The following is a 23,503-nucleotide window of genomic DNA, read 5'->3' as shown; positions in this document are numbered from 1 at the left end:
CATTCATTCCTCTGCTTGCCTGTGGCTTTTATTTTTGCACTCTTCTTACCTTGGCAGTGTCGTCCCATCACTCAGCAACCTGCTACCTCGTCCCAGCTGTCCATCACAGCATCATCCGGGAGGGAAGGTTCCCTGCATCCTAGGCGTTGTCCACGGGATTTTCCCTGGCTTCCCTGCTTCTGTCCATGACGTGAAGTGAGGCGTTTGTCATCCCGCAAGTGCAACTCGTTCATGCTCACATCCCGACTCACACTCTCACGTGCACACATACCCATGATCCAGTCTGTCGCTAACCTTTCACGTAGGTTTTCTTAATATCCATCGGCTTCCATGTGTCTCGACCAGCTTGACACGATTCCTCCCCCGTAGCAGGCCTCGCTCTGTCATAGCAGCAGCTATATGCGTACTGAATAACTCACGTTTCAAAAATGTCTGGGGCTATTTTGGCCCAACTGTCTTTCCAAAAGAAAACTGCAAAATCAAGCACAAGTATATTTTCTTGAAAGCCCAGTGGAGTATGCCTTAGCATTGCATTCAGTGTACAAACTAACGTGGGGGAAAGTTGGTGTCTTTACAAAATCAAATGTAAGCGTCAAACACATTAGGTATCGGGTATTTCTACACGTATTCTCATGTAGAAAGTATGCCTTTCATCCAAGGCTTTCATCCCTTGGCAAATAATTTAACTATTTTAACTGTCTCCCTATGTATGACTCCATCTGACTGGAGTTAGCAGAGGTTTTCCGTTTTTAGGAATCACTTGCAAAAGTCCCACTCTTGGATTCTCCCAAGAACTCTATTTGTAAATGTTATAGATGATACGGGTCTCTGTTTTGTGTCTTTGATTCCAAAGCTCCACCTTTCTTCATTTCCATTTACCTATTACTCCGTTTTTTTTTTATCTTCTTTTCTTCCTCCAGGGTCTGGGAAGCCCTATCTAGTCCCTGCGGTCTCACTCACTCTCATTTCGCCATTCCACAAAAACATTCTCCAGCTGTCTGAATCCACCACACTTGGAATCCCCCTTATTTGAGGCAGTTATTGCACATTCTGTTTGTTTAAATCTCCCTCCTTTACCACCATCCTTTTCAGGATTATCATCACCTGGGTTGATTTTTATTGGCACATCTTTGGGGTGCACAGATTCCATGTTAAGGATTCCCCCTTTGAAGGTTTTTTTTTTAAAAAAAAACAGCCATCCAGTCGCATGGCCCTTTCTGCCACCATGGGTGCCTGGCCGCGTGGATAACGGAGTCCACATTCACCCTCTCTTCTCCTGCATCCTGGCTACCCCATGACGGCCCCCCATGTCTTAGTCACTGAGAGGATGTTTCCATTGTATTTCGAGGTAGGTCTATGTGGAATATTCTGGAGCTCTGCCTCTTCCACGGCATCCCAGGGGCCACCCTTCATCCCACAGTCCTGAGGACACGGAGCCCCCTGCCCAAGACCCCCCACCGCACGCATGCACACGGGCCAGAACAAGCCCGGAGCCCTGCTGAGACATGAGCCAGCTCCTCCCCGCCTCCCCGCAAGCACCAGTCTCCAGCTGAGCTGTGTGCCCTGTCGTTCCAGAGCAGGCAGTCCTGCCTCAGGGCCACAGCACGAGCTGTAACGCCACCCGGAACACGCTTCGGGCACTGGATCTCAGAAACAAGCCCCCACGTACACACACACACACACACACACACACACACACAGCCCTCCATGCCACGTTCCACCACCTGACCAGCTTTGAGTTGGTCCAGGCATTAGCCCTCTGCAATGTTCTTACTTCTGTGTGTTAAGCACCGTCAGGCCAGCCTCCTCCCACCAAGACCTTTTCTGCCCTCTCTGCAACTCAGTCTGTTTGCTGCATTAGGGCAGAGAAACTGACCACAAGCCAGGTGAGCTTGCAGCTCATTTTTCCCTGGAAACAAGGGCAGGTGGACGTGATTGTCCCGACTGGGCAGGCGGGAAAGCCAAGCTGTTGGACATGTCACCACAGTGTTCAGAGGCAGAGAGAGGCCAGAGTTTTTTTATCACAGGGTGCAGGTCTATAAACACCAACCCCCAGTGGTGCCAGCCCCGGAAGCAGGACACAGGTGGCTGTTGCACAGACAGGAGGCATGCCCGCTGAGCCCCCCCCCCCCTCTGGGCTGCACACACTTGCCAGGCGCCTGGGGACCTCCTCCCCAGATCCCAGGGGCAGCCAGACCCTGCTTCATCTCCCTCGCGGCTCCCGGGCACCCTCACACCTGCCCCTGCAGGAAGCACGGCCACCACGCCCTGCTCTCTGGTGGCACAGGGGGCTTCTCCAGACCCGCTGCCCTGCAGGGGTGCAAAGGATGGGGACGGGGCTTGGGGCCTCCCCCAAGAGCCGAGGTTAGCCCTCTGGATGCCCCAGGAGGCGGATGCAGCCCCTCCCCTTCAGTCTGAGTCCCTTCCTGATCCTCAGCGGGGGTCTGGCGCCAGCCTTCCGACCCTGGACGTGGTCCCTGACTGCGGGCTGCCCCCTCCCGCCTCCCTGCTATCTTCTTGGGTCCCTCCCAGCTAGGGAGCAGCCTGGCACAGCCTGAGAACAGCTATTGTGGCTTTAAACCTCTGAGCATCTGTTATGAAACCTACTAACGAAGGGATCCCCCCCCCCCCCGTCTTAAGCTGCCAGAAGGAAATACCACAGACTGGGGGGGGGGGGGGGCGTATGGACAGCAGACACGGTGTCACACAGTTCCGGGGACTGGAAGTCCGAGGCCAAGCTAGCTGTAGGGCTGGGTTCTAGCAGGGAACCTCCTCTGCTGGCAGACGGCCCCTTCTCGCCCTGTGTCCTCACGTGGGGCACGGAGTACAGGGAAAGCAAGCCCTCCTGACACTTGGAAGGACCCTGATCCTGTCGCGGGGGCTCCCTCACAACCTCATCTCAATCCTATCCCCTCCCAAAGGCCCCCCCCCTTAATACCATCCCCTTGGGAGCCAGGGCTGCCACACACGGGCTTGGGGGACGGGGCACACACATGCCCCCTGTAACATCCACATAGCGTAAAAGTCACCATTTTAAAGTGTGCAACCCTGTGGCATTAAGCACATGCACCACCCCACTCTGGTTCCAGAACATTCCCCCAGAGGACCCATCCCCGTGAGCAGGCCTCCCCAGCCCTCCCAGCCCCTGACAGCCATGAATCCACATTGTGTGTGTGCCCCTGCCTGCTCTGGGCATTCCCTGTGAATGGATCCCCACCCCGTGTGTCCCTGGGTGTCTGCGTCTCTCCCTGAGCACTGTGGGTTCAGGTCCATCCACACTGTGGGCTCCTCTCCTCTTCAGGGCTGAGTAGTATTCCTTCCCGTGCATGAAGCACCCTCTGCCTACCTACCCACTCTTCCCTGGACACTGGGCTACTCCCTCTCCCGGCCATTGGGAATAAATGAGGCTGCTCCCCACGAGGCCCCCATTCTTCCTTCACCCTCTGCCACTCTCATCCAATCACAGGAGGAACAGTGTGGAAAGTGCACTATGAGACCCCCGTGTTCCAGCCCGACAGCGCCGGTGCCTGCTACGGGAGAGCGGTCTGCCCATGCTCCGGGGAGCAGGTGGCCCACCACAACCCGCCTCTGCTCTTCAACCTCTCCAGAGATCCTTCCGAGATCCACGCCCTCACGCCGGACACGGAGCCCTTGTTCTACCAGGTGATGGAGAGGGTGGCACAGGCCGTGCACCAGCACCGCCAGATGCTCGGCCCAGTTCCACGGCCACTGGCCACGGCGGACAACGTCTGGAGGCCGTGGCTGCAGCCGTGCTGTGGCCCCTTCCCTCTGTGCTGGTGTGACCGGGAAAACGGCCAGCCCTGAGCCCAGCAGTGCAGCCCGGGAGGGGTGGGGGGGCGCCGAGAACAACGCCCGTGGGAGGGTCTCTCATCCGCTCCTGGGGCGTCGAATCCAAAGGGGAACGGGTCGAGGAAGACAGTGCATCGTGTCTTGTCCAAGCACCACTAAATAAAATGACCCACCATCCCAGCCGGACAAGTACGCACGATTGCTCGGCTGCTCAGGCCACACAGAGGGGGTGAAGGCTGACTTCCCCCCACCGAGGGGGCTTCCTGTCGAAGACCCCAGCCCCGGGGAGCTGAAGTCCCAACAGAGGGGCGTCTGTGTCAAGCAAGCAGCTGTGCAAAGGAATGAGAGCTGGGTGATCCTTACTGGCTGATGCCAGACGTGAGCCTGGGCGCATGTCAGCACACGCGAGCACGGCTCTGCCGTTTTCAACATCCTTGAGGACCAGTTGTGTTCAAACGGGACCTATTTCCAGGGGATTTACTCCTGGTCAAGCAAAGTCCCTGTGATCCTGGGAAAAGCCAGGATGTGGCGGCTCAGAGGCGGATTCCCTGGGCTGCGTCTGGACGTCACTGCGGGACGGGACCTGCCCCAGACAGGACACCAGCATGAAGGGCATTTTCCTCCAGACCCCTCCCTACCCCATCTTGTCTGCCCATTCATACACTCACGTGTGCACGCACATGCCCAGTCCCAGACGGAGTGAGTCAGCTCAGCTGCTGTAAAAAGGACCACAGAACGGGGGGTGTCACACAACACCTATTTATGTCCCCCGTCCCACAGGCTGGACCCCAAGGTCCAGGTGTGGGCAGGGCTGGGCCTCCTGAGCCTCCCTCCTGGGCATGTGGACACCGTCCTCTCCCTGCGTCCTCACGGGGTCGTCCCTCTGTGCATGTCTGTGTCCTCATCTCCTCTTATAAGGACACCAGTCCTATAAGGGATCAGGGTCTGCCCTACGACCTCACTTACCGTGAACCCTTCTTTAAACACCCCATCTCCAAATACAGCCTCATTCTGAGGTCCTGGGGTAAGGGCTTCATGAATTTTAGGAGGATGCAACTCAGCCCCTAACACAGACTCTGCCTGGGGAAACACAAAGGTGCTCAATTTGCCAGTTTTTCTCAAACACAGGCTCCAGGTCCATTTCTGGAGATTCAACCGAGTGTCCACCCCCACAGGACTCGGGGCAGGCTCTGGGGTTAACAGACTCCCAATTGCCATTCGGCACCACTGCAGACTTGATTGGGAAAGGCAGACAGACACACAGGTGGTCCGGGGCAGCTAATGGGGTCCAGGCCCTGGTCATGAGCGCCAGGCAGACCCCCGTATAAAAGCCCGCTGGGTGGGGGTCCAACCAGCAGAGCTCACACTGCAACCACGCCCGCCAACCTTGGCCGCAGATAGAAAAGTCTGGCTTCCTGGACCCTCGGGAAGGTGAATTCGAAGGCATCCTGGCGGCCTGACGGCTGAGACCTTAGACACCTGCAGAAAGGGGGCGCGCCAGCCGGGATCCCAGCTCCTCCGGGCCCCGAGGCGGCGGGGACCCCGTTAAACCGGTTTGTAGAATCAACGCTCCGCCGGGAGATTAAGCGGATTAGGGCGGGAGGCGGCCCCACACCCCACAGGGCGCAGGTCCGTGGGCGGGTCCCGGCGCGGGGCGCAGCGGGCAAGGTCCTGTCGGCCATGGGACCCGCGGCGGAGAGCGGACGCGCCGCGCCGGCCGCCAGGTGCGCGGGATCCCGGACGCGCCCCCACGCGGGCCTGGGGCGGAAGGCGAGACGGGAAGATGGGGGGGCGGGGAGGGGGAGGGGCGCCCCCCGGGCGAGAGGGGCCTCCGGGGAGGGCGCGCGTGCGGGCGCCTGGGAGTCCGCAAAGCCCAGCTGGAGGCCAGCGCTCGGCCCAGCAGCGACGCGGGACAAGGAGCAGGGGTCGGGGGTGGGGGGAGCGAAGCGAGGGGCCCCCAAGGGAAGGATGGCCCCCGGGGTCCTCGCAGGCCACGCCCCTCCCGCCTAGGACACGCCCCCGGCCCGGCGCCTCCCCCCCCGCCAGCTCCCTAAGACACGCCCCTTTCCCCCGTGGCCTCTCCCTTGGAGCGCGGCCGGCACCCCAAATCAGAATTGCTCGGGGACGCCCTGTCGCCCCCTGTCGCCTCCCCCGGCGTGGCCGCGCCCCCAGCGCACGACGCGCCCAGTCCCGCCCCCGGGGCCCCGCCTCCGGCCCCAAGGAGCGCGGCGCGTTCCCGCACCCCGACTCGGAGCCCCGCCCCGAAGCGCGGCTGAGCGACCCCCGCCGGCCCCGCCTCGGCTCGCCGGCTCCTCCCCGTGCCCCCTCCGCGCGCCTCCCCAGTCCCGGCGCCCCCGGAGCGCGGCGGGGGCGGCCCCCAGCGTCCGGTGCACCGGGGCGCAATGCGGGGGGGCGTACGGCCTGGCGGGGACGCGGGACAGAGCAGCCCCTCCAGCCCGGGACGGGTCCGGTGGAAGGGCGGGCAGAGCCCCGGCTCTCCGGACGCACGGGGGGCCGTGCCTCACCTCCGGGTTACAGCAGCTGCGCGGGGTCGGAGGGCTTGGAATCCCGCCTCCGTCCCGTGTAATTCAAGGCTCCGGGCTCAGACCCGCCTCCCTCGCGGTGCACGACGCTCCGGGGACACTGGGCGGGGGCGGGGACGCGGCCAGGCGCCCGGAAGGGGAGGTGCCGGCCTGCAGGCCACGCTCACCCTGCGGCCTGTCCTTCCCGAGGCAGGAGCCCAAAGGGCCGCTTTGCAAGGCAGCGGGAAGGAGGATTTTTGAAAGAACCCAACTTGGGCAGACCTACACTTTCAAAACAAAAACAGCCTTTTCCTGCCCAAGTTTTGTGCCGTGCGTGTTACGAGGCAAGCAAATTGGGACAAAAGGAACCCACATCTAGATGCAACCCCTCCTTAAATCCTAATTGAGTGGAAATGCACGTACCTTACCAGCCAGCGGCTTCCAAATGACGACTTCTCCTTCCAGCCTGCAGACGTTCACCCCTGGCCATGTTTCTCCCTCCAGGAACTGTTTGCCGGTTCTACTCGCAGTATGCTCGCTACTGACGACTTGGGAAGTAAAGGCATCAAACGCCTTTAAACCTAACATTCTGCTGATAATGGCAGATGACCTTGGCATCGGGGACCTCGGTTGCTATGGGAACAATACACTGAGGTACAAGTGCGCTGGTGCGGTGTGGATGTGCACATGTGTATTTGGCTGAAAGATGCATTTAAAATATACCTGTAAGAAGTGGGGAATTGCTTAGTGCATGGTATCTCAACACCAAAAAAAAAAAAATGTTGGCTCTGGAAAAGGAGGTCGTAACCTTTCGAACAATGTGGAACTTTGGTGGGTGGGTGTATGCACTTCCTAGGGCTGCCTTAACAAATGACCACAAAGGACAACAGGAACCATCTCCTCCCAGCTCTGGAGACCAGAATCTGAGGTCCCAAGTGGGACGGGGCTGAGCTCCCTCCACCGGCCCCAGGGGAGGTTCCTTCCTGCCTCTGCCAGCTTCTGGGGGCTCCAGGAAGCCCTGGGCATGTTGGCACGTCCCTCCTGTCTCTGTCTCCATCTCCACATGGCTTCTCCTCTGTGCTTGTGTCTCCTCCTCTGTCTCTTTTGAGGATACCTGTAGCTACATTTAAGGCTGCCCCAATCCAAGACAACCTCACCTCCGATCCTGCACTAGGTACATCTGCAAAGACCATTTCCAAGTGGGGTCCTATTCCCAGGTTCTGGGGGCCAGCACATGAGCAGATCCATTCTGGGGCTGCTAGTCAACCAGCTGCCTGCTGTAAGCTTGGTGCACACTTTACAGCCCTCCAGGCTATCCCCTGCCAAATAAGAAACTGAATGATGCTTGCTTCTCTCCTCCCTGGTGGGCAGACCCGGTTGCAATTCATAGCACAGACCACCCCCACCCACTTAGAGTGTGCAGGTCATTGGCCTCTCGTATCTTGACAGAGCTGTGCATCTGCTGCCACGAAGCATTTTAGAATATTGTCAGACCCCAAAAGAACCCCTTGCATGCTCTGAGCCTCACCTCCTTGCAAGGGGCTTAATTGTGGCCCCCAAAATCCCTATGTTGCAGCCCTCACCCCAGGACCTCAGATAGGACAGTATTTGGAGATGAGTCTATAGAGGATTAAGGTAAAATGAGGTCATGAGGTGGACCCTGAGCCCATAGGACAGGTGTCCTTATAGGAAGAGGACATGAGAACACAGACACGCACAGCGGGACGACCCTGTGAGGACATAGGGAGAAGATGCATCTATACACCCAGGACGAGCAGCCCTGCCCACACCTGGACCGTGGAGTCCATCCTCCAGGACTGGGGACAAGAATGTCTGCTGTTTAAGCAGGGCACACCCTGCTTAAGAATTCTGCCAGCTACCGGTGATTTCTTTTCATGTTTCAAGTTTTTGCTCAATTTTCTCATCTTCCTATCACCAAATTTAAGTTGCTTTTTGCAGTTCATAGCATTCCTGGTGTAACTGACAGCAGTATTTCCTTTCTGGAAGTCCGTATAAGAATGGTTTACGTAGCAATCTAGGGCTTTGTGAGACACAGTATCTTTCCTATACACAGAATAATGAAGCATAAATGTTTTTAAAAGATAAATGTCTTCCGAAACACAGAACTGACTGAATAAAATCCCCTTGGTAATATGAAGCCTTGCATCATCTCCACATTTCTTTCTGCTCCATGATGCAAAATAAGGAATGTGACACCCCAGTGTTCTAACAGCAAAGTCACACCAGCCATGTGGTAAAAGACGGAGCAGTGAGTCTAAATAAACGTGCACCCTGTTCATTTTATTAACAGAAGAGGAAGAAGAGATCTCCCATCTCAGAAAAGCCTCACTTAGGGCGCACCACACACCTCCTTCCTGAGAGACCAGAAGATATTTCTACCACCCTCAAAAACTTTGATACTTTGTTTTTTTTAAATAAACATGACTATGATTCCATAGCCCAGAATGCTATTTTTTTAAAAATGCATAAAGAAATGAGAGGCACTTGAGAGTAATATTTTTAAAGGACTGGATTTGCAAATCTACTTGGCAAGGGGAAAAAATGGAATGGCATAAACTGAGAAGCACAGAACTTAAAATTACATTCATATGTATTAAAGGAGCTTCTTTTTTTCTTGTTTTAAGATACCTTGTAGAAAGTGGGAGAAAAAGATTCTGCGGGGAACAAGTCCTACATGGAGGTTGAAAACTCAGTTGTTTTTCATCACATTCTACTCTGTAGATAATCATGAAGACAGCTATAAGAGATAAAAACTTGATAGTTAGATAAATAGATGGATAGATGATAGGTAGAGGGTGGGTAGATGGATGGATGGATGGTTGGGTGGATGGATAGATGATAAATAGATGGGTAGACAGACTCTTGGATATCAGACTAGAGATACAACTTTTTAAAAACTGGCAAAGATGGGTCAGAACTAATATCATAACTATACTTCATATAATCCTATAAGCCTGTGTATATCATGTACTAGGACAAGCAAAATGTTAATTCCTACCTTTGGGTTACTAAAACAAGCCAAAAAGAACTGGTGATTCATAATAACAGCCTTTATGTTTCGGTTGGTCACACTTCAAACAGGAGCCACAGATAAGAAAAACTGCCAGAATAATACGAACCAGCACAACTATTCTTTGAAAACAACGGCTCGCCAGGGGTCCTCACCTGCCCTGAGAAGCAGGTGTCTGAAATGCGGGCAACCTCTGCTGTGTTTTCCAAGGGTCTGCAAGCCACAGGCAAACAGCGTTGATAACAGCTTTGGAAACCCGTCCATGAGGACTCTCTGCCTGTCTTTCAATATGACAAGAGCAACGTGCAGCGGGCAGAAACGGGGCTGATGCACGGCAACCAGCGGGAAGTCTGTCATGAATGCCACTGTAACCCTGATGTCTGACACGCAGCAGCCAGAAGCCCCCGAAGGTCACCATCAGTGCATTTCCAGTTGCACAGACTTGGCATTATCCCGAGTTGGCACTTTCTCGCTATAGCTGAACCTTCAAACTTTGCTTACAAATTGGGATCCTCCCCTGGCTAAGAATCTTTGGGGCTCTATTGTTGTAAGCATAACACGAGGGGGCCCAAAAGTCTTTCATGCAGCTTTTCTCTTTAATAATCTCAGAAGAGTGAATCCTATGCATGGATAACGACCATCTCTTTCAAGTTCCGTCTTGAACATTTCTAGCTGAACTTCACTAGCTTTGAGGATTTTGAAGAAAACACTGAGTTATTTTTCTTTTTAAGGCAACATTTGCCATCTTAAGAAAAACAAAATGAGAGATGTATTCTTTGACATTTGCAAAACCGTCGGAGTTAGAAAGAAAGGTACACCTTGATGCGTTCGGAAGATGGTCGGGCTGAATTTGTAGCATTTATGCCTCCCAAGGTCTTGATGCTAAAACCCAACCTTGGACTTCGGCCTTGACCACAGGACTTAGAAAGTGGCTCACGTAAAAGAAAATAGTATCGCCGGCATGGTGACCCTTAGCCTGAGGTTGCCCACCTGCTCAGCAAAGCCCCAGGTCAAGTGTCCATCCTCTCCCTACAGTGTCAGGAGGACACAGACACTAAGGGCCTCTTCTCAGTAGATAAGGGTCATGAACCACCATTAACTTCCTGAAACCCTTTAACAACACCCAGGATCCCAGCCAGAAATTTCCCCCATCCACACCCCTAACTGCCCTGCAGGCACCCCTTTTATCCTGGGACCATGTGCCTTTGTTCCCCCTGCCCTCTACAGAAGTTTTGGGCCATAGCTGTCTTGCACATTCTACTCCAGACAATTTAAGTATTCTGGCCAGTGGCCTCCGCCTCCACATCTTTCTGTCTGTCTTCACTCCAGTACCTCTGCTGTGCAACCCGTCCGCAGGGAACCTTAGCAGCGCGGGCAGGAAAGGGTGAGCTCTTTGTCCATCCCACTTGAAGACCATTCGCCAGTGTGTGAAATAGGACTTGCTCGCAGAGGAGCAAAGAATAGCAAGACTAAGGGACGCAGCTATGCAAGCAAACAGCTTGGCATGGCCACCGCTTCCCAGGGAATGGAAGCAGGTGGGGAGACTCCCTAGGTCAGAGCGACACAGCCTACAGCTGTCAGCTCCATCACACAGTGAGAGCCTCAGGCTAGACCGGCTGGAAGGCTCATTGTGGCCCCCACGTCCTACAGGGGATGTGGTGGGCACAGATGGTGGCCATGCATGGCCGGGTTGGGCTGTGCCTGAGGACCCCGATGCCTATTGTAGCAGGTGGGACTCGAGGTATTCATGGCCCTGGGGGCTGAGCACATGTGTGTGAGCCACACCGTGGTCACCTCAACCCACTGAACCGCCTACGTGCCTGGCTACAAGGGGGCAGCCCAGGCTCAGAGCCTCATTTTGTTCCATGAGCTCAGTGACACCACGCCAGATTCTTTCCACCAGGACCGTTCCTTCCATGTCACTCTGGTGAAGGGCTTCTCCACCCCAGCACAGCTGCCTTTGGGGTTCTTTGTCCTCAGGACTGTCCGGTGCACTGTATTGTAGGGGATCCCGTGTATTGTAGGGCATTCAGCAGCAGCCTGGCCACTGGATGCCAGGAGGTTCCCTACCCTTGAATAATTCTAAAACCCCGTGAAGTCCCTGCAGGAATACGGATCCATCCCTGAGCCTTTCAATGTGGGGACCTGCTTAAGGTCCATGCGCATCCCCTTCCTCCCAATGACATCTGTGTGGTTTGTGCAGGACGCCAAATATCGACCGGCTGGCAGAGGAAGGTGTGAGGTTCACGCAGCACCTGGCGGCCGCCCCTCTTTGCACCCCGAGCAGAGCCGCATTCCTCACTGGGAGGCACTCCATCAGGTCAGGTGGGTGTTGTGGGCACAGCTAAGAAAGGGGCAGGTCCGGGCCACTCACTGATCGCCACTACCAATCGCCAGCCATGGTTGAGAGGCAGGGAAAATGGTGAAAATGTAGTCTTCCCTTGCAACCTCTTGGCATTACCTAAACGATACTGTATGCCATGGGGGCGTGCAGAAAAAAAATGAATCGGTGATAACTGGAAATTCAGAGGCCAAAACTCTTGAATGGTAGCAGATTATGTTTGACATCGTGTTTATTCGTTTAAAGGATGCAAAGTCATGATTTCAGACAGGTGTCAGGTGACTGTGGGGGGTGCTGGCTCACAGTCCCCAAAGGTCCCACATCCTAATTCCCAGACCCGGTGAATATTCCCTTATATGGTAAAGAGGATTTTGCAGATGTGATTCAGTTACAGGTCTTTAAATGGGGACATTATTCTGGGTGGTCCAACTGCTCCCAATATAATCAAAAGGTCCTTTTAAGAGGGAGGCAGGGGTGTCATAGGAACAGAAGGAGATGTGGGGCTGGGGTAAGACCTCCGCGTTTTGTGCCTTGAAGGGGCAGCCAGCCAGGGAATGTGGTCCTCCTCTCCAAGGATGCAGCCCTGCCAACTTGACCTGACGCTGCCGGGCTCCAGGAATGCCACCAAGCAGCTTTGTGCTGTTTTAGGACACCAAACTTACAGCGGTTTGTCACAGCAGGAATAAGAAAACTCATACCAAGAGCCGTGCTAAACCTTTGGGTGTATGGAAAATGGTCCTGTTCCACATGCGCCAGATGTGGAGTGGCCAAGATAGTGAGACAATGTTCCAAATAGAATTTAAAGAAAAAACAAAATTATACCAACACACACCCAGCCGAGTGGCTGGCTTGGAAAGGAGTAGTCGTCCAAAGTGTGGCCAGGAAGGGGGAGAGGGATGCCTCGGACGCTGCAGGCGGAGGTGCACTCCTGTATAACCTCTGTGCGCATCGCTCTGTCGGTGTCTGCTGAAGCCCAGTGCATGCTTACCCATGAGCCAGCAATGCCTAAGGACGTGCCCAACATGTGCACACATGTATGTTGTACAAAATACAGGCATGCAAATATTCACAGCAGCACCGGGAGAGACCCAGGTACAGAAACAATCCATCAACAGAAAAATGGATTATTTACATATTGGAATATTATTATGTTAGTCTCTTTGGGCCGCCATAAGAGAATCCCACAGGGTTCAACAACACACATTATGTCCCTGCCCCTGGAGGCTGGACCCCGAGGTCCAGGTGTAGGCAGGGCTGCTCCTCCTGGGTGTATAGATGCATCTTCTCCCTGTGTCCTCACGGGGTCGTCCCTCTGTGCGTGTGTGTGTGTCCTCATCTCTTCTTACAAGAACACCAGTCCTATGGGATCGGGGTCCACCTACGGCCTCATTTTACCTTAATCCCCTCTTTAAGGACCCTGATTCCAAACACAGCCCCATTCTGAGGTCTCCACCTGCTAGATGCTAGTAGCAACCACTTTTCCTTCGAAGTTTTGATGACCAAAAATGCCTCCAGGTATTGCCAGGCACCCCTGGGGGTCAGAATCACCTTTGGATGAGAACCACTATCCTAGATAGGTAGGTAGGTAGGTAGGTAGATAGGTGATATAGATATAGAGAAAGATGATAGATAGATAGATAGATAGATGATAGATAGATAGATAGATAGATAGATAGATAGATAGATAGATAATAAATAGATATCTAGATAGATATAGATGAGAGGTAGATAGATACATAAATAGATTGATACAGATAGGTGATGAATAGGTAGGTAGGTAGATAGACACAGACAGACAGGGCCTGTCATGCAAAGGCCCCGGGCTTCTCAGCCTCAGCACCATTGGCACCTAAGGCTGTATGGTTCTGCAGGGTGGGGGCTGTCCTGGTCATTCTAGGGTGTTTCCACTCACCAGATGCTAGTGGCACCCCTTCTCCCATTGTGACACCCGAAAACAATTCCCAGCATTGCACAGTGCCCCCTGGTGGGGCCAGCCATCTCCCGGCGAGAACCCCCAGGGGTCAGTAAATGCCTCCTCTCTGCTCCACAGGCATGGACGCCAGCGATGGATACCGGGCCCTGCAGTGGAACGGGGGCTCAGGCGGACTCCCCAAGAATGAAACCACGTTTGCCAGCATCCTGCAGCAGCAAGGCTATGCAACCGGCCTCATAGGTGCTCATACTCATAGACTCTTCGGCCATCAGGAAGATCAAGGATCTGAAGAATCTGTTTTCCTACAGGGGGGAGACAGTCACATGTCAGAACCACAGTTTGGTGCCCCATCCATCCGAGGTCTCAGTGGTCACAGTGTTTAAATTTTGTCAACCAAAAATTTTAGTTCAAAATCTTTGGGTATTGGCCTCTTTCCCTCCCTGGACATATCAGTTTCCTCTCCTGATTTATCAAGAAACATCTCTGGAGATTGTTTCTCCATAAATGTCCATGCTGAAACCCTCAGAGTTGATCATTGGTGACTTCCTAGCAAATGCAGGGAGGGTTAGAAGCTCCCTGGTTATAAAGGAGGGCGTGAGGGGGCCCCAAGACCACCGGTAGGCTCGGCATTCACTAGGATGACCCACGGGACCGGGCATAGGGTTGTGCTCGTAGCCACGATTTTATACACCAGAAGGAAGCAGAGCAAAATCAGGAAACAGGAAAGGAGCCTGGGGTAGAGTCTGGGGGCTGCCAGGCACAAGCTTCTGTAGTCACCCAGGGTGCTCCTAATTCCTCCAGCGAGGAGTTGTGACCACATGTGCCAAATGGTGTCACCAGGGAGGCTCCTTTAGAGACTCAGCACCCAGGGCTTTTACTGGGGGCTGGTCACATAGGCACCACTGCCTAGCACCCAGCCAGACCATCCTCCCACAAGAGAAGCAAGTGTCCAGCAAGCCACACTGTGCAGATGGGTTCCAGATCCAGACAACCACGTGTATCATTTAGGGAATGGCATGAGCCCTCTGCAAACCCAGTGCCCAGGCATGAGCTAGGCGCCAACCTCCCAAGATGCCCCATCTAGGGATGGTGGTCTCAGACCTGCTAGGTTTCTGGTCCTCCCCAGAGAAAGGAATGTTGGGGGCGTTTCCTGCCCACTTTCCGTGGACCAGGTGCTTAGCACTGCTTTCATTCCTTGCTCAGCTTTGTGGGTCTAGAACTAGCATCCTTATCTGACACTTCAGGAAATGGGTGTGATCAGACCAGAGGAGGAGATGGTCTGCTCCAGCCCCCTGGCCAAGGGCGGGCTAGTCATTTAACCAAATCCAGGGGCTGGCCAGTTGAGCGTCAGATGAGAAACCTCTTCTGGGTTCACGGGTGGCATCTCCTCCCTGTGTCCTCACGTGGAGGAGGGGCCTGGGCACTCTCTGGGGTCTTTCTAAGGGCACTAATCCTATTCATGAGGCCCCACCCTCATGACCTGAGCACCTCCCAAAGATGCACCTGCAAAGGCCATCACCTTGTGGGGTCCGATTTCAATACATGAATTTTAGGGGGATGCAAACATTGCCTCTACAGCATATCTCATGCCCGAGGGCATGTTTGGGAACTTTTTCCACATCTACACACTCTGTCTTCAACTTCTAAGAACAAGAACAAGGCTTCTTAGCTGCCTGAATCAACCAGAGCGTTCCATTAGCAATACCATCATTGGGACAGTGTACCCGATCCCTTGCCTTGTGCGTGTCTCCTGCTCCGTGGGTAGGATTTCTTTTAGACGTGGCTAAGTGCATTTATATTCGTGTTGTTCAGAATGGCAGACCTGTGTACCTGTTCCTTCTGTGAATCTGTATTTTCTGGTCCACACCCTCAATCTGTACTGGGGGAAGGCTCTTCTTCCTGCCCCAAATGATAGACAGATTTTGAGGTGGAGACCACCCTGTAAGGTTTCTCCTCCACAGTCCCCACCCTGTTCCAGTATTTTTGTTTCCTTAAATGGAACCAGGGAAATAAAGGTAGGTTCCCTGGGTCTGGATCTAGGACAGATTTCTGCAGGGTTCTGGAGACAGTTTGCGATTGGCAGGAGGCAGAAGTGGGAGAGGAACCTGTTTTAACTTCGTAACTTGGAAGTTATGGCCACTGGTACATTGCACCCTTTTTTATCCTGTTTTGAACCTAAATCTAGACTGGCTGAGGGTCTGGGGACCATGAAAGAGACAGAAAGTACACACAGACAACCCAATTTTCAGACACCCTCCAGGAAATTGAAATGGGGGTTTCTCATTTTCCATCTTATAATGACATTGTCTTGGGGGGAATAATCCATAAGTGTTTCTTGATTCTGGTCAGTGGATGAAGCCAATTCTACTGTGTCATGAGATTATTCAACAGCCAGCTCCCATTATCTTAAGTAAAAAATATCCTTAAGTAAATGCTATTTTGGGAGTTATTTAATAACAGAACGGTCTAGGTGCAAGCTTCTAATGCCAAATGCCCCCAGGAAATCTTAAACCTTGAATCCCTTGATAACCATCATCACATTTAGCCATTTGTTAGTATCCATGGAGCATAATGCATTCATTTAAACATCAGTATCAAAGAAACCCATTTTACTCTTTTCCATTTAAAATTTTTATGATAGTCCTTTCTGCTATATTCCTTTTCTCCTTCAAATGTTGGTATTTGTAGAAATTCCTTCTCAGCAGAACATTCAGATTATTCTGGGAAGGAGATTCGTCTCAGGCAGAGTACTTTACAGGTGTATGTTTTTGTAAACATTTTTGCTGCTAATTTCAGGAAAATGGCACCAGGGCGTGAACTGTGAATCCCGCACAGACCACTGCCATCACCCACTGAGCCACGGATTCGACTATTTTTACGGCATGCCTTTCACGCTCGTGAATGACTGTCAACCCGGCAGACCCCCAGAAGTGGATGCCCACACGAGAGCCCAGCTCTGGCATTACACCCAGATGATGGCCCTGGGGCTACTGACCTTTGCTGTTGGCAAAGCCTGCCGGTTAATCTCCATTCCCTGGAAGGCGGTCATCGGCGCGGCCAGCTTCGTCTTCCTGTTCTTCGCCTCCTGGTACGCCAGCTTCGGTTTCGTCCGTCGCTGGAATTGCATCCTAATGAGAAACCATCGCGTCGCCGAGCAGCCCATGGTTTTGGAAAGAACAGCGAGTCTTATGTTACAGGAAGCCGTTTCCTACATCGAAAGGTAATAGAACGTCCTGTGTTAAAAAGGAGATGACTTCTCAAAGCACGTGTCCTCTGTGGGATGTCGTACACAGACCCTATGAGCACACGGGCTTGAAGAACTCAACCTTTTCCTGTGGTTTAGTGTCCAAAAACTCACGCCTTTACTTTGAAGGAATGGGTTGGATTCAAGTGTGTGGAAACGGATGTCATTCTACCGGAGGGGTGTTTTTCTTCTTTCAGAAATAAGCACGGCCCTTTCCTGCTCTTCATCTCCTTGCTACACGTGCACATCCCCCTTGTCACCACAAAACAGTTTCTTGGGAAAAGCCGACATGGCTTATACGGAGACAACGTGGAGGAGATGGATTGGCTCGTAGGTAAGTCGAAGCACCCCCGAGCCTGACTCTCTGCTCCCCGTTAACATATAGTAACAGATGGGGCATTTCCGCATGACCCGGGTCGCTATAAGGAATACACGCCAAACAACAGGGAAAAACCTTCGCATGTCCCACATAGTCATGGGCTCTTGCAGCATTTCTGAATTCTTAGCCCAGTTTTGCACAAAATCACCAAGTCTATTATGTAAAGACATCAGGAGACATTACAGAAAGTGAAGCGCTAATAGCTGTCATTCAGGATGTTGGACCAAAATCACTTTCCTTCTGTGGCCTTGAGGACCAATGACTTGTAGACTCTTGAAAGAAGGTAGACCTTGAAATCCTTGCAGTGTATGGTTGCGTGTCTTGAGGCAAATCGAATGATGTGGTGGGTCAGGGAAAAGGGGTGAAGAACCCCCAAAATGGGAGGTGTTTTAGAAACCTGTGTTTTCTGTACTCCGTGAGCCCTTGTGGATTCAGATATTTATATTCATGGTTTTGGGTGTCCATGTGGTCTCCCTGGTGATGGCTCGGTTTGCAGATGGCTTTGCATTCCTGAGTCTTGGCCCCCACATCCCAGTTGCCCCCCGGTGTTGCTCACCACCCTGCCTTCCTCTTATATGAGCTGGAACCTCCAAATCACCGTTTCTCACCTCCATGCACTGATTATGGACATATGCACACATGCAAACATAGGATGCTTAAAACACTCCACTGGGGACATCCTGGCTTTTGGTATTTATCCTGTTTCCCCTGTGGGCGATATCTTTATAAGCAAGATTCTGAATCCTGCAGTACCAGAAAAATTAGACTCACGTTCATCCTTCGCTATGACGTCCATACCCGTGGTCTCCTGGTGGCCACTGTCCTTTTATGACATTCTAGCGAGCGGTGATGTACACAGAGAGGAGGCATTGTGTTCAGTGAGCAGATGCTGTTTTATTTACTTTGGCCTGATGTGTCCCTTTTTTTTCGTAAAGGTGAAATTCTGAAGGCCATCGAAGAAAACAATTTGAAAAACACGACATTCACCTATTTTACCTCTGATCATGGAGGACATTTGGAGGCAAGAGATGAGCATGGCCAACTTGGGGGATGGAATGGAATATACAGAGGTAAGATCAGTGGACCTGGGGCTCACATGCTGGGTCCATGGGCACAGGGGTCCAAAGACAGGACCATGGACATACGGGTTCAAAGATGGGTGCAAAAACATAAGGGTCAAAAGTCAGGTAAATACAGATACAGTGAGCCGGTAGACACTGGCATTGAAAGGCAATGTCAGTAGCCAGTGACTCCCACTCAGGAAGTTTGTAGGACATGCAGAGGTGAACAAGTATGCTCTTTCTAAGGGGGTTTCTTGAGCATCTGCTATAGACCACCTACTATCTAGATAGCAAGATGGAGGGAAGGACACACACCCCTCCTTTAAAGGGTTTACATCCTAGTTAGAAAGAGAAATATACAAATAAATGATCAAGATAAAATGAGTGCAAATATCATTCTCAATAAAAGGTAGCGTAGTGACCATACCCCCAGGTATATATGCCCCACTGTGTCCCAGGATATCACGTCAGACTAAGGGAATCATACCCTTTACATTGCAGTTTTTAAAGTCTCATTCTTGAATCATCCATCTGCATGATTCATGGAGTCCGTATCTGTGAATAAAAATGTACATACAGATATGGAGACAGGTGCCCCCAGCTGTGTGCAGGTGGGACTTCCACCCAGAGAATTCTGATGATGTCATTTACTCACAGGTGGTAAAGGCATGGGTGGCTGGGAAGGCGGCATCCGGGTCCCGGGGATAGTCCGCTGGTCCGGGGTGCTGCAGGCTGGCCGAGTGATCCAGGAGCCCACCAGCCTGATGGACGTGTTCCCCACCGTGGTCCAGCTGGGGGGCGGCGAGGTGCCCCAGGACAGGTACACGCATGTGCGATGACCTTGCCCACTTCTTGTTCCCTGAGAGCTGCCACCCCCTCAGATTTAGCAGGAAAAATCGACTATAGGAGAATATTTAGCAATCCTCACAGCCTCGAGTGGACGGGACAGCCCAAGAGAAAATAACCATTCTCAGTAAAACATAGGCTGACGTAAAATACTGGGGCAAGTGACGCTTTTTGCAGTTTTGGTAAAACTTCATACTTGGCATAACAATGGGGAATCAAAGCATTAGAAATTGATGCATTCGGCAATATCTCCTTGCTATCTCCTGAAGCACAACCTCACCTGTATATTCATGACGCCGTGACCATATGGTTTCAGCATGATTGTCACCTTCGTATGAGGACATTGCCAAAGAGTCACCCTAATACAAGACAGAAAAAGTAAAAGTAAATACTTTGATTTGATGTCACTGCATTTCAGTGAACAAATAAAAACTCCTGTGTAATGGATAATAATGTGAGGTCCATTATCCCCAACTTCTCATTGCAAAAAAGCATTTTATTCATTTATTAATTTGTGTATCATCAGGTTATATATATATGTGGATATGTGTATGTGTGTGTAGAAAACAAGACATTTTAAGAAATTGGCCCATGCAATTGTGGAGGCTGACAAATTGCAATCCTTACACATCAGGTCAGCAGGCTGTAGGCTCAGACAGAATTTTTGTTATAGTCTTGAGGCAAAATTCCACCTTTTCTGGGAAACCTCAGACTGTGCTAGTGACTCGCTTCGACTGATAAGACAAGGCCCACTGTCGTTATCAAGGGTCACCTGCTTTACATAATGTCTACTGACTGTCGGGTTAAGGACATCTCAGAAATGCCTTCACAGCAATACCTAGAGTGATGTTTCACCCAAGCCTGGCTGGGTCTAAACACATGGCAATTGTACCATCACAATTAGGGTGTTCAAAATAAAAAATTTACCTTTAAAAATAAACTGCTGAAACTGCTTCACCATTATAAGTAAGCTATACACTCCTACATTAAATTCAGATTAAACACTTAAAAAATACTCATTTTTTTTCCTACGGAAGGGGATCCAGGATCCCATATACCCATCTCTGGCTTCTCTGGTCCAGCTCCTGTATACACAATATATGTCTTGGAATCTCTTCGGATTTAAAAAGACGTTCGTGGCCCTAACACTCAGCTAGGGTCATGGGCAGTCCAACTGGAATTTAAAAAGACTTTGTGTTGATATCCAAGGTCAGAATGGGTTGTGTGTGTGTGTGTGTATGCGCGCATGTTGTGTGCTGTGTAACAACCCCCAAAACATGGTAATTCTGTGTATTGAAAAAGCAGTAGGTATGTTGCTCAGCAGCCTGCAGCTGCACCATTCTCCATGCACCACCCACTGGGGTACACCATGCACCACCCGCTTGGGTCCTTGCAGACTTGGAGTTTTATACCCCGGGTGCAGAACACAGCCCGTGTGGCCTTGGTCTGATTGCTTCTTGTGGTGTCCTCACTGAATCAGGGTGATCGACGGCCGCAGCCTGGTGCCCCTGCTGCAGGGAGCTGCTGAGCCCTCGGCACACGAGTTCCTATTTCATTACTGTGGGAAGCATCTCCACGCAGCACGCTGGTATGACAAGGACAGTGAGTACATGCCACCCCCCAGTGAGGTGGGGGCTCTTCAGAGAAGCGGAGCCAAGAGGGGGTGTGGGTGGATGGATGGACAGATGGACAATAGACAGAGAGGTGCAGGTAGATAATGCATAGATATAGATGGGTAGATAATTCATAGATATGGATGGGTAGGTAAATCATAGACATAGATGGGTAGATAATTCATAGACACAGATGGATAGATAATCCACAGGTATAGGTGGCTGGGTAACTCATAGATATAGATGGATAGATAATTCAGAAACCTGGATAATTCATAGGTATAGATGGGTGAATAGATAAATGATAAACAGATATAGATAGATAATTCATAGATATGGATGGATGGCTAATTGATAGACATAGGTAATTCATAGGTATAAATGGGTGAATGGATAGATGATAAACAGATAGATATAGATAGATAATTCATAGATATAGATGGGTAGATAATTCATAGATATGGATGGGTAGATAAATCATAGACATAGATGGGTATATAATTCATAGACACAGATGGATAGATAATTCACAGATATAGGTGGATGGATAACTCATAGATATAGATGGATAGATAATTCATAGACATGGATAATTCATAGGTATAGATGGGTGAATAGATAAATGATAAACAGACATAGATAATTCATAGATATAGATGGATAGATAATTCATAGATATGGATGGGTAGATAAATCATAGACACAGATGGATAGATAATTCACAGATATAGATGGATGGGTAACTCATAGATATAGATGGATAGATAATTCAGAGACATGGATAATTCATAGGTACAGATGGATAAATGATAAACAGATATAGATAGATAATTCACAGATATAAATGGATGGATAATTCATAGACATAGATAATTCATAGGTATAGATGGATGAATGGATAGATGATAAACAGATAGATATAGATAGATAATTCATAGATATAGATGGCTAGCTAATTCACAGATATGGTTGGATGGATGGATAAATAGATGATAGATACAGATGACAGACAAATGGATTAGAGAGACAGACAAGTCAAAGATGAAGATGGATATAGATGTATAGATGGATGGAGACAGAAAGATCTGAGATTTTAAAGAAGTGGCTCACCTGGTTGTGGGGCTCAGCAGGGCAGGCTGACAGCCTGGAAGGAACTGAGTCTATCATCTTGAGTCCAAAGTCAGAAAACCCAGGCAGGATTTCTGTGCTGCGGTCTGCAGACAGACCTCCTTCCTCTTTGGGGGACCCCACCCTTTGTCCCTTAAGTCTTTCCGCTGATTGGATGAGGCCCTCCCACAGCACGGCAAGGCACCTCCTTTACTCCAAGTCTACTAACTTAAATGTGAATCCCATTTTTAAAAACACCTTCACGACGACACCTAGACCAGCATTTGACCATATATCTGGCCACGTGGACACATGAAATTCACCATCAGAGAACGAATCTCTTTCTTACAAGCTAAGAAGCATCAGTCAGTGTGTCTCAAAGAGGGCAGCGGCCAGTGCTTGGACACATTTCTGGAGAGGTGACTGGCCGGCACTCCTGAATGTTTCCTCTGATTGGCTTTATTACCGGCCAAGTATCCAAATGAATCCCCTGAAGATGTAGCAAACGCTTCGCCAACGATGCTCTTGATACATCGGGTGCTTCTGTTTCTAGAGGTAATGCGGAGACGTTGAACAATTAAAATATAGGGGAACAAAGGAGAAGGAATTAGCCACAGCATGGTTGGCCCTAAGCCCTGCGGCTGACTCCCTGAGCCCTTTGGGATAAGCCCTGTGCCTCTCTGCCCCAAGCGCACCATAAAGACACGTAGGTGCTCACGCCACTACCCCGCCCAGATGCAGATTTGATAAACACGTGTCCAAGCTAGGTGTGCAAGCTCCCTTCTGCTGTTCTCTCTTCTTTTTATTGCAATGGGATAGTGATGGCCACTCCCCAGTATTCTTCTAAAAGATCCAGGATTCTTTTAGTACCTAGGTTCATTGTTTGCAGTTGAGTAGGTTTCTCCTGTCCTGACACCCTCCCTGTATTCATTCAGGCGGAAGACTGTGGAAGGTCCATTATGTGACACCGCGCTTCCAGCCCGAGGGAGCAGGGGCCTGCCACGGCCGAGGCGTGTGCCCCTGCTCTGGGGACGGCGTGATCCAGCACCACCCGCCCTTGCTGTTTGACCTCTCCAGGGACCCCTCCGAGGCACAGCCCCTGTCCCCCGGCTCCGAGCCCCTGTTCTACGCAGTGGTGGTGAGGGTGGGCGAGGCTGTGGAGGAGCACAGGAGGACCCTGACTGCTGTGCCCCCCCAGTTTTCCCTGAGCAACATCGTGTGGAAACCGTGGCTGCAGCCGTGCTGTGGGACTTTCCCCTTTTGCTCGTGCAGCCAGGATGGACACCACAGCGCGACGTGACCTCACTCATTCCAGGATGGGGGTCCTCAAGCAGGTGTTCACGAGACTGTGAAGCAAAGGGACCCCTCACGCACTGTTTGGTGGGACTGTAAATTCCCTTACAGGACCAATAAGTTCTGGGTCTCGTGTACAGCATGGTGGTGGTGGTGGTGAACAGGTTGGACAGTGGCCAAGAGAGTGGATCGCAAGTTCTCAGCACTTGGGATGGATGCACGTGTCCATTCACTTGATTGTGACCATTCTTTCTTGATGTGTACGTCTATCCAATCCTCATGTCGCACACCTGAAATAAATGCAGTTTTATTTGTCAATTATA

General features: G+C 51.3%; 2 protein-coding genes and 2 long non-coding RNA genes across 10 annotated transcripts in view; 2 read left to right on the top strand and 2 right to left on the bottom strand.

Annotated features, from left to right (window-relative positions):
• The window catches only part of LOC130678804 (arylsulfatase L-like), a 19,997-nt gene extending 15,476 nt beyond the window's left edge, over positions 1-4,521 (top strand). The window contains exon 11 of the mRNA XM_057495194.1: positions 3,467-4,521. Within this exon, the coding sequence (XP_057351177.1) occupies positions 3,467-3,825 (359 nt within the window). The 3' untranslated portion in view covers positions 3,826-4,521. The remainder of the gene's footprint in view (positions 1-3,466) is intronic.
• Positions 1-5,323, bottom strand: part of LOC130681727 (uncharacterized) — a 7,704-nt gene extending 2,381 nt beyond the window's left edge. The window contains exons 1-4 of the long non-coding RNA XR_008994990.1: positions 5,197-5,323; positions 4,777-4,890; positions 4,479-4,526; positions 50-471 (exon numbers count right to left, since the gene is read on the bottom strand). This is a non-coding gene — a long non-coding RNA (uncharacterized LOC130681727). The remainder of the gene's footprint in view (positions 1-49; positions 472-4,478; positions 4,527-4,776; positions 4,891-5,196) is intronic.
• Positions 1-6,830, bottom strand: part of LOC118935931 (uncharacterized) — a 25,196-nt gene extending 18,366 nt beyond the window's left edge. For all 3 annotated transcript variants that reach the window (XR_008994989.1, XR_005034049.2, XR_005034048.2), the window contains exon 1: positions 6,336-6,830. This is a non-coding gene — a long non-coding RNA (uncharacterized LOC118935931). The remainder of the gene's footprint in view (positions 1-6,335) is intronic.
• On the top strand, positions 5,398-23,503 carry LOC118935929 (arylsulfatase D-like). Of its 5 annotated transcripts, none has more exons than XM_036932578.2 (10): positions 5,398-5,534; positions 6,837-6,986; positions 11,567-11,688; positions 13,755-13,877; positions 16,434-16,857; positions 17,079-17,215; positions 18,196-18,330; positions 18,979-19,141; positions 20,648-20,769; positions 22,823-23,503. In XM_036932578.2, exons 1-10 carry the CDS (start codon positions 5,491-5,493, stop codon positions 23,185-23,187), a joined length of 1,785 nt encoding a protein of 594 aa, XP_036788473.2. In that variant the 5' UTR covers positions 5,398-5,490; the 3' UTR covers positions 23,188-23,503. The 5 variants fall into 5 exon arrangements, with proteins under 5 accessions (XP_036788473.2, XP_057351174.1, XP_057351176.1 ...); XM_057495191.1 differs by having other exon boundaries at positions 13,755-13,997; positions 20,648-20,755; positions 22,823-23,203; XM_057495193.1 differs by lacking the exons at positions 5,398-5,534; positions 11,567-11,688 and having other exon boundaries at positions 6,853-6,986; positions 13,755-13,997.

This window comes from Manis pentadactyla, chromosome X, assembly GCF_030020395.1.
Source record: "Manis pentadactyla isolate mManPen7 chromosome X, mManPen7.hap1, whole genome shotgun sequence".
Classification (NCBI taxonomy): domain Eukaryota; kingdom Metazoa; phylum Chordata; class Mammalia; order Pholidota; family Manidae; genus Manis; species Manis pentadactyla.
Note: the sequence above shows the minus strand (reverse complement) of the source record. Positions and strands in the feature narration are given on the sequence as shown.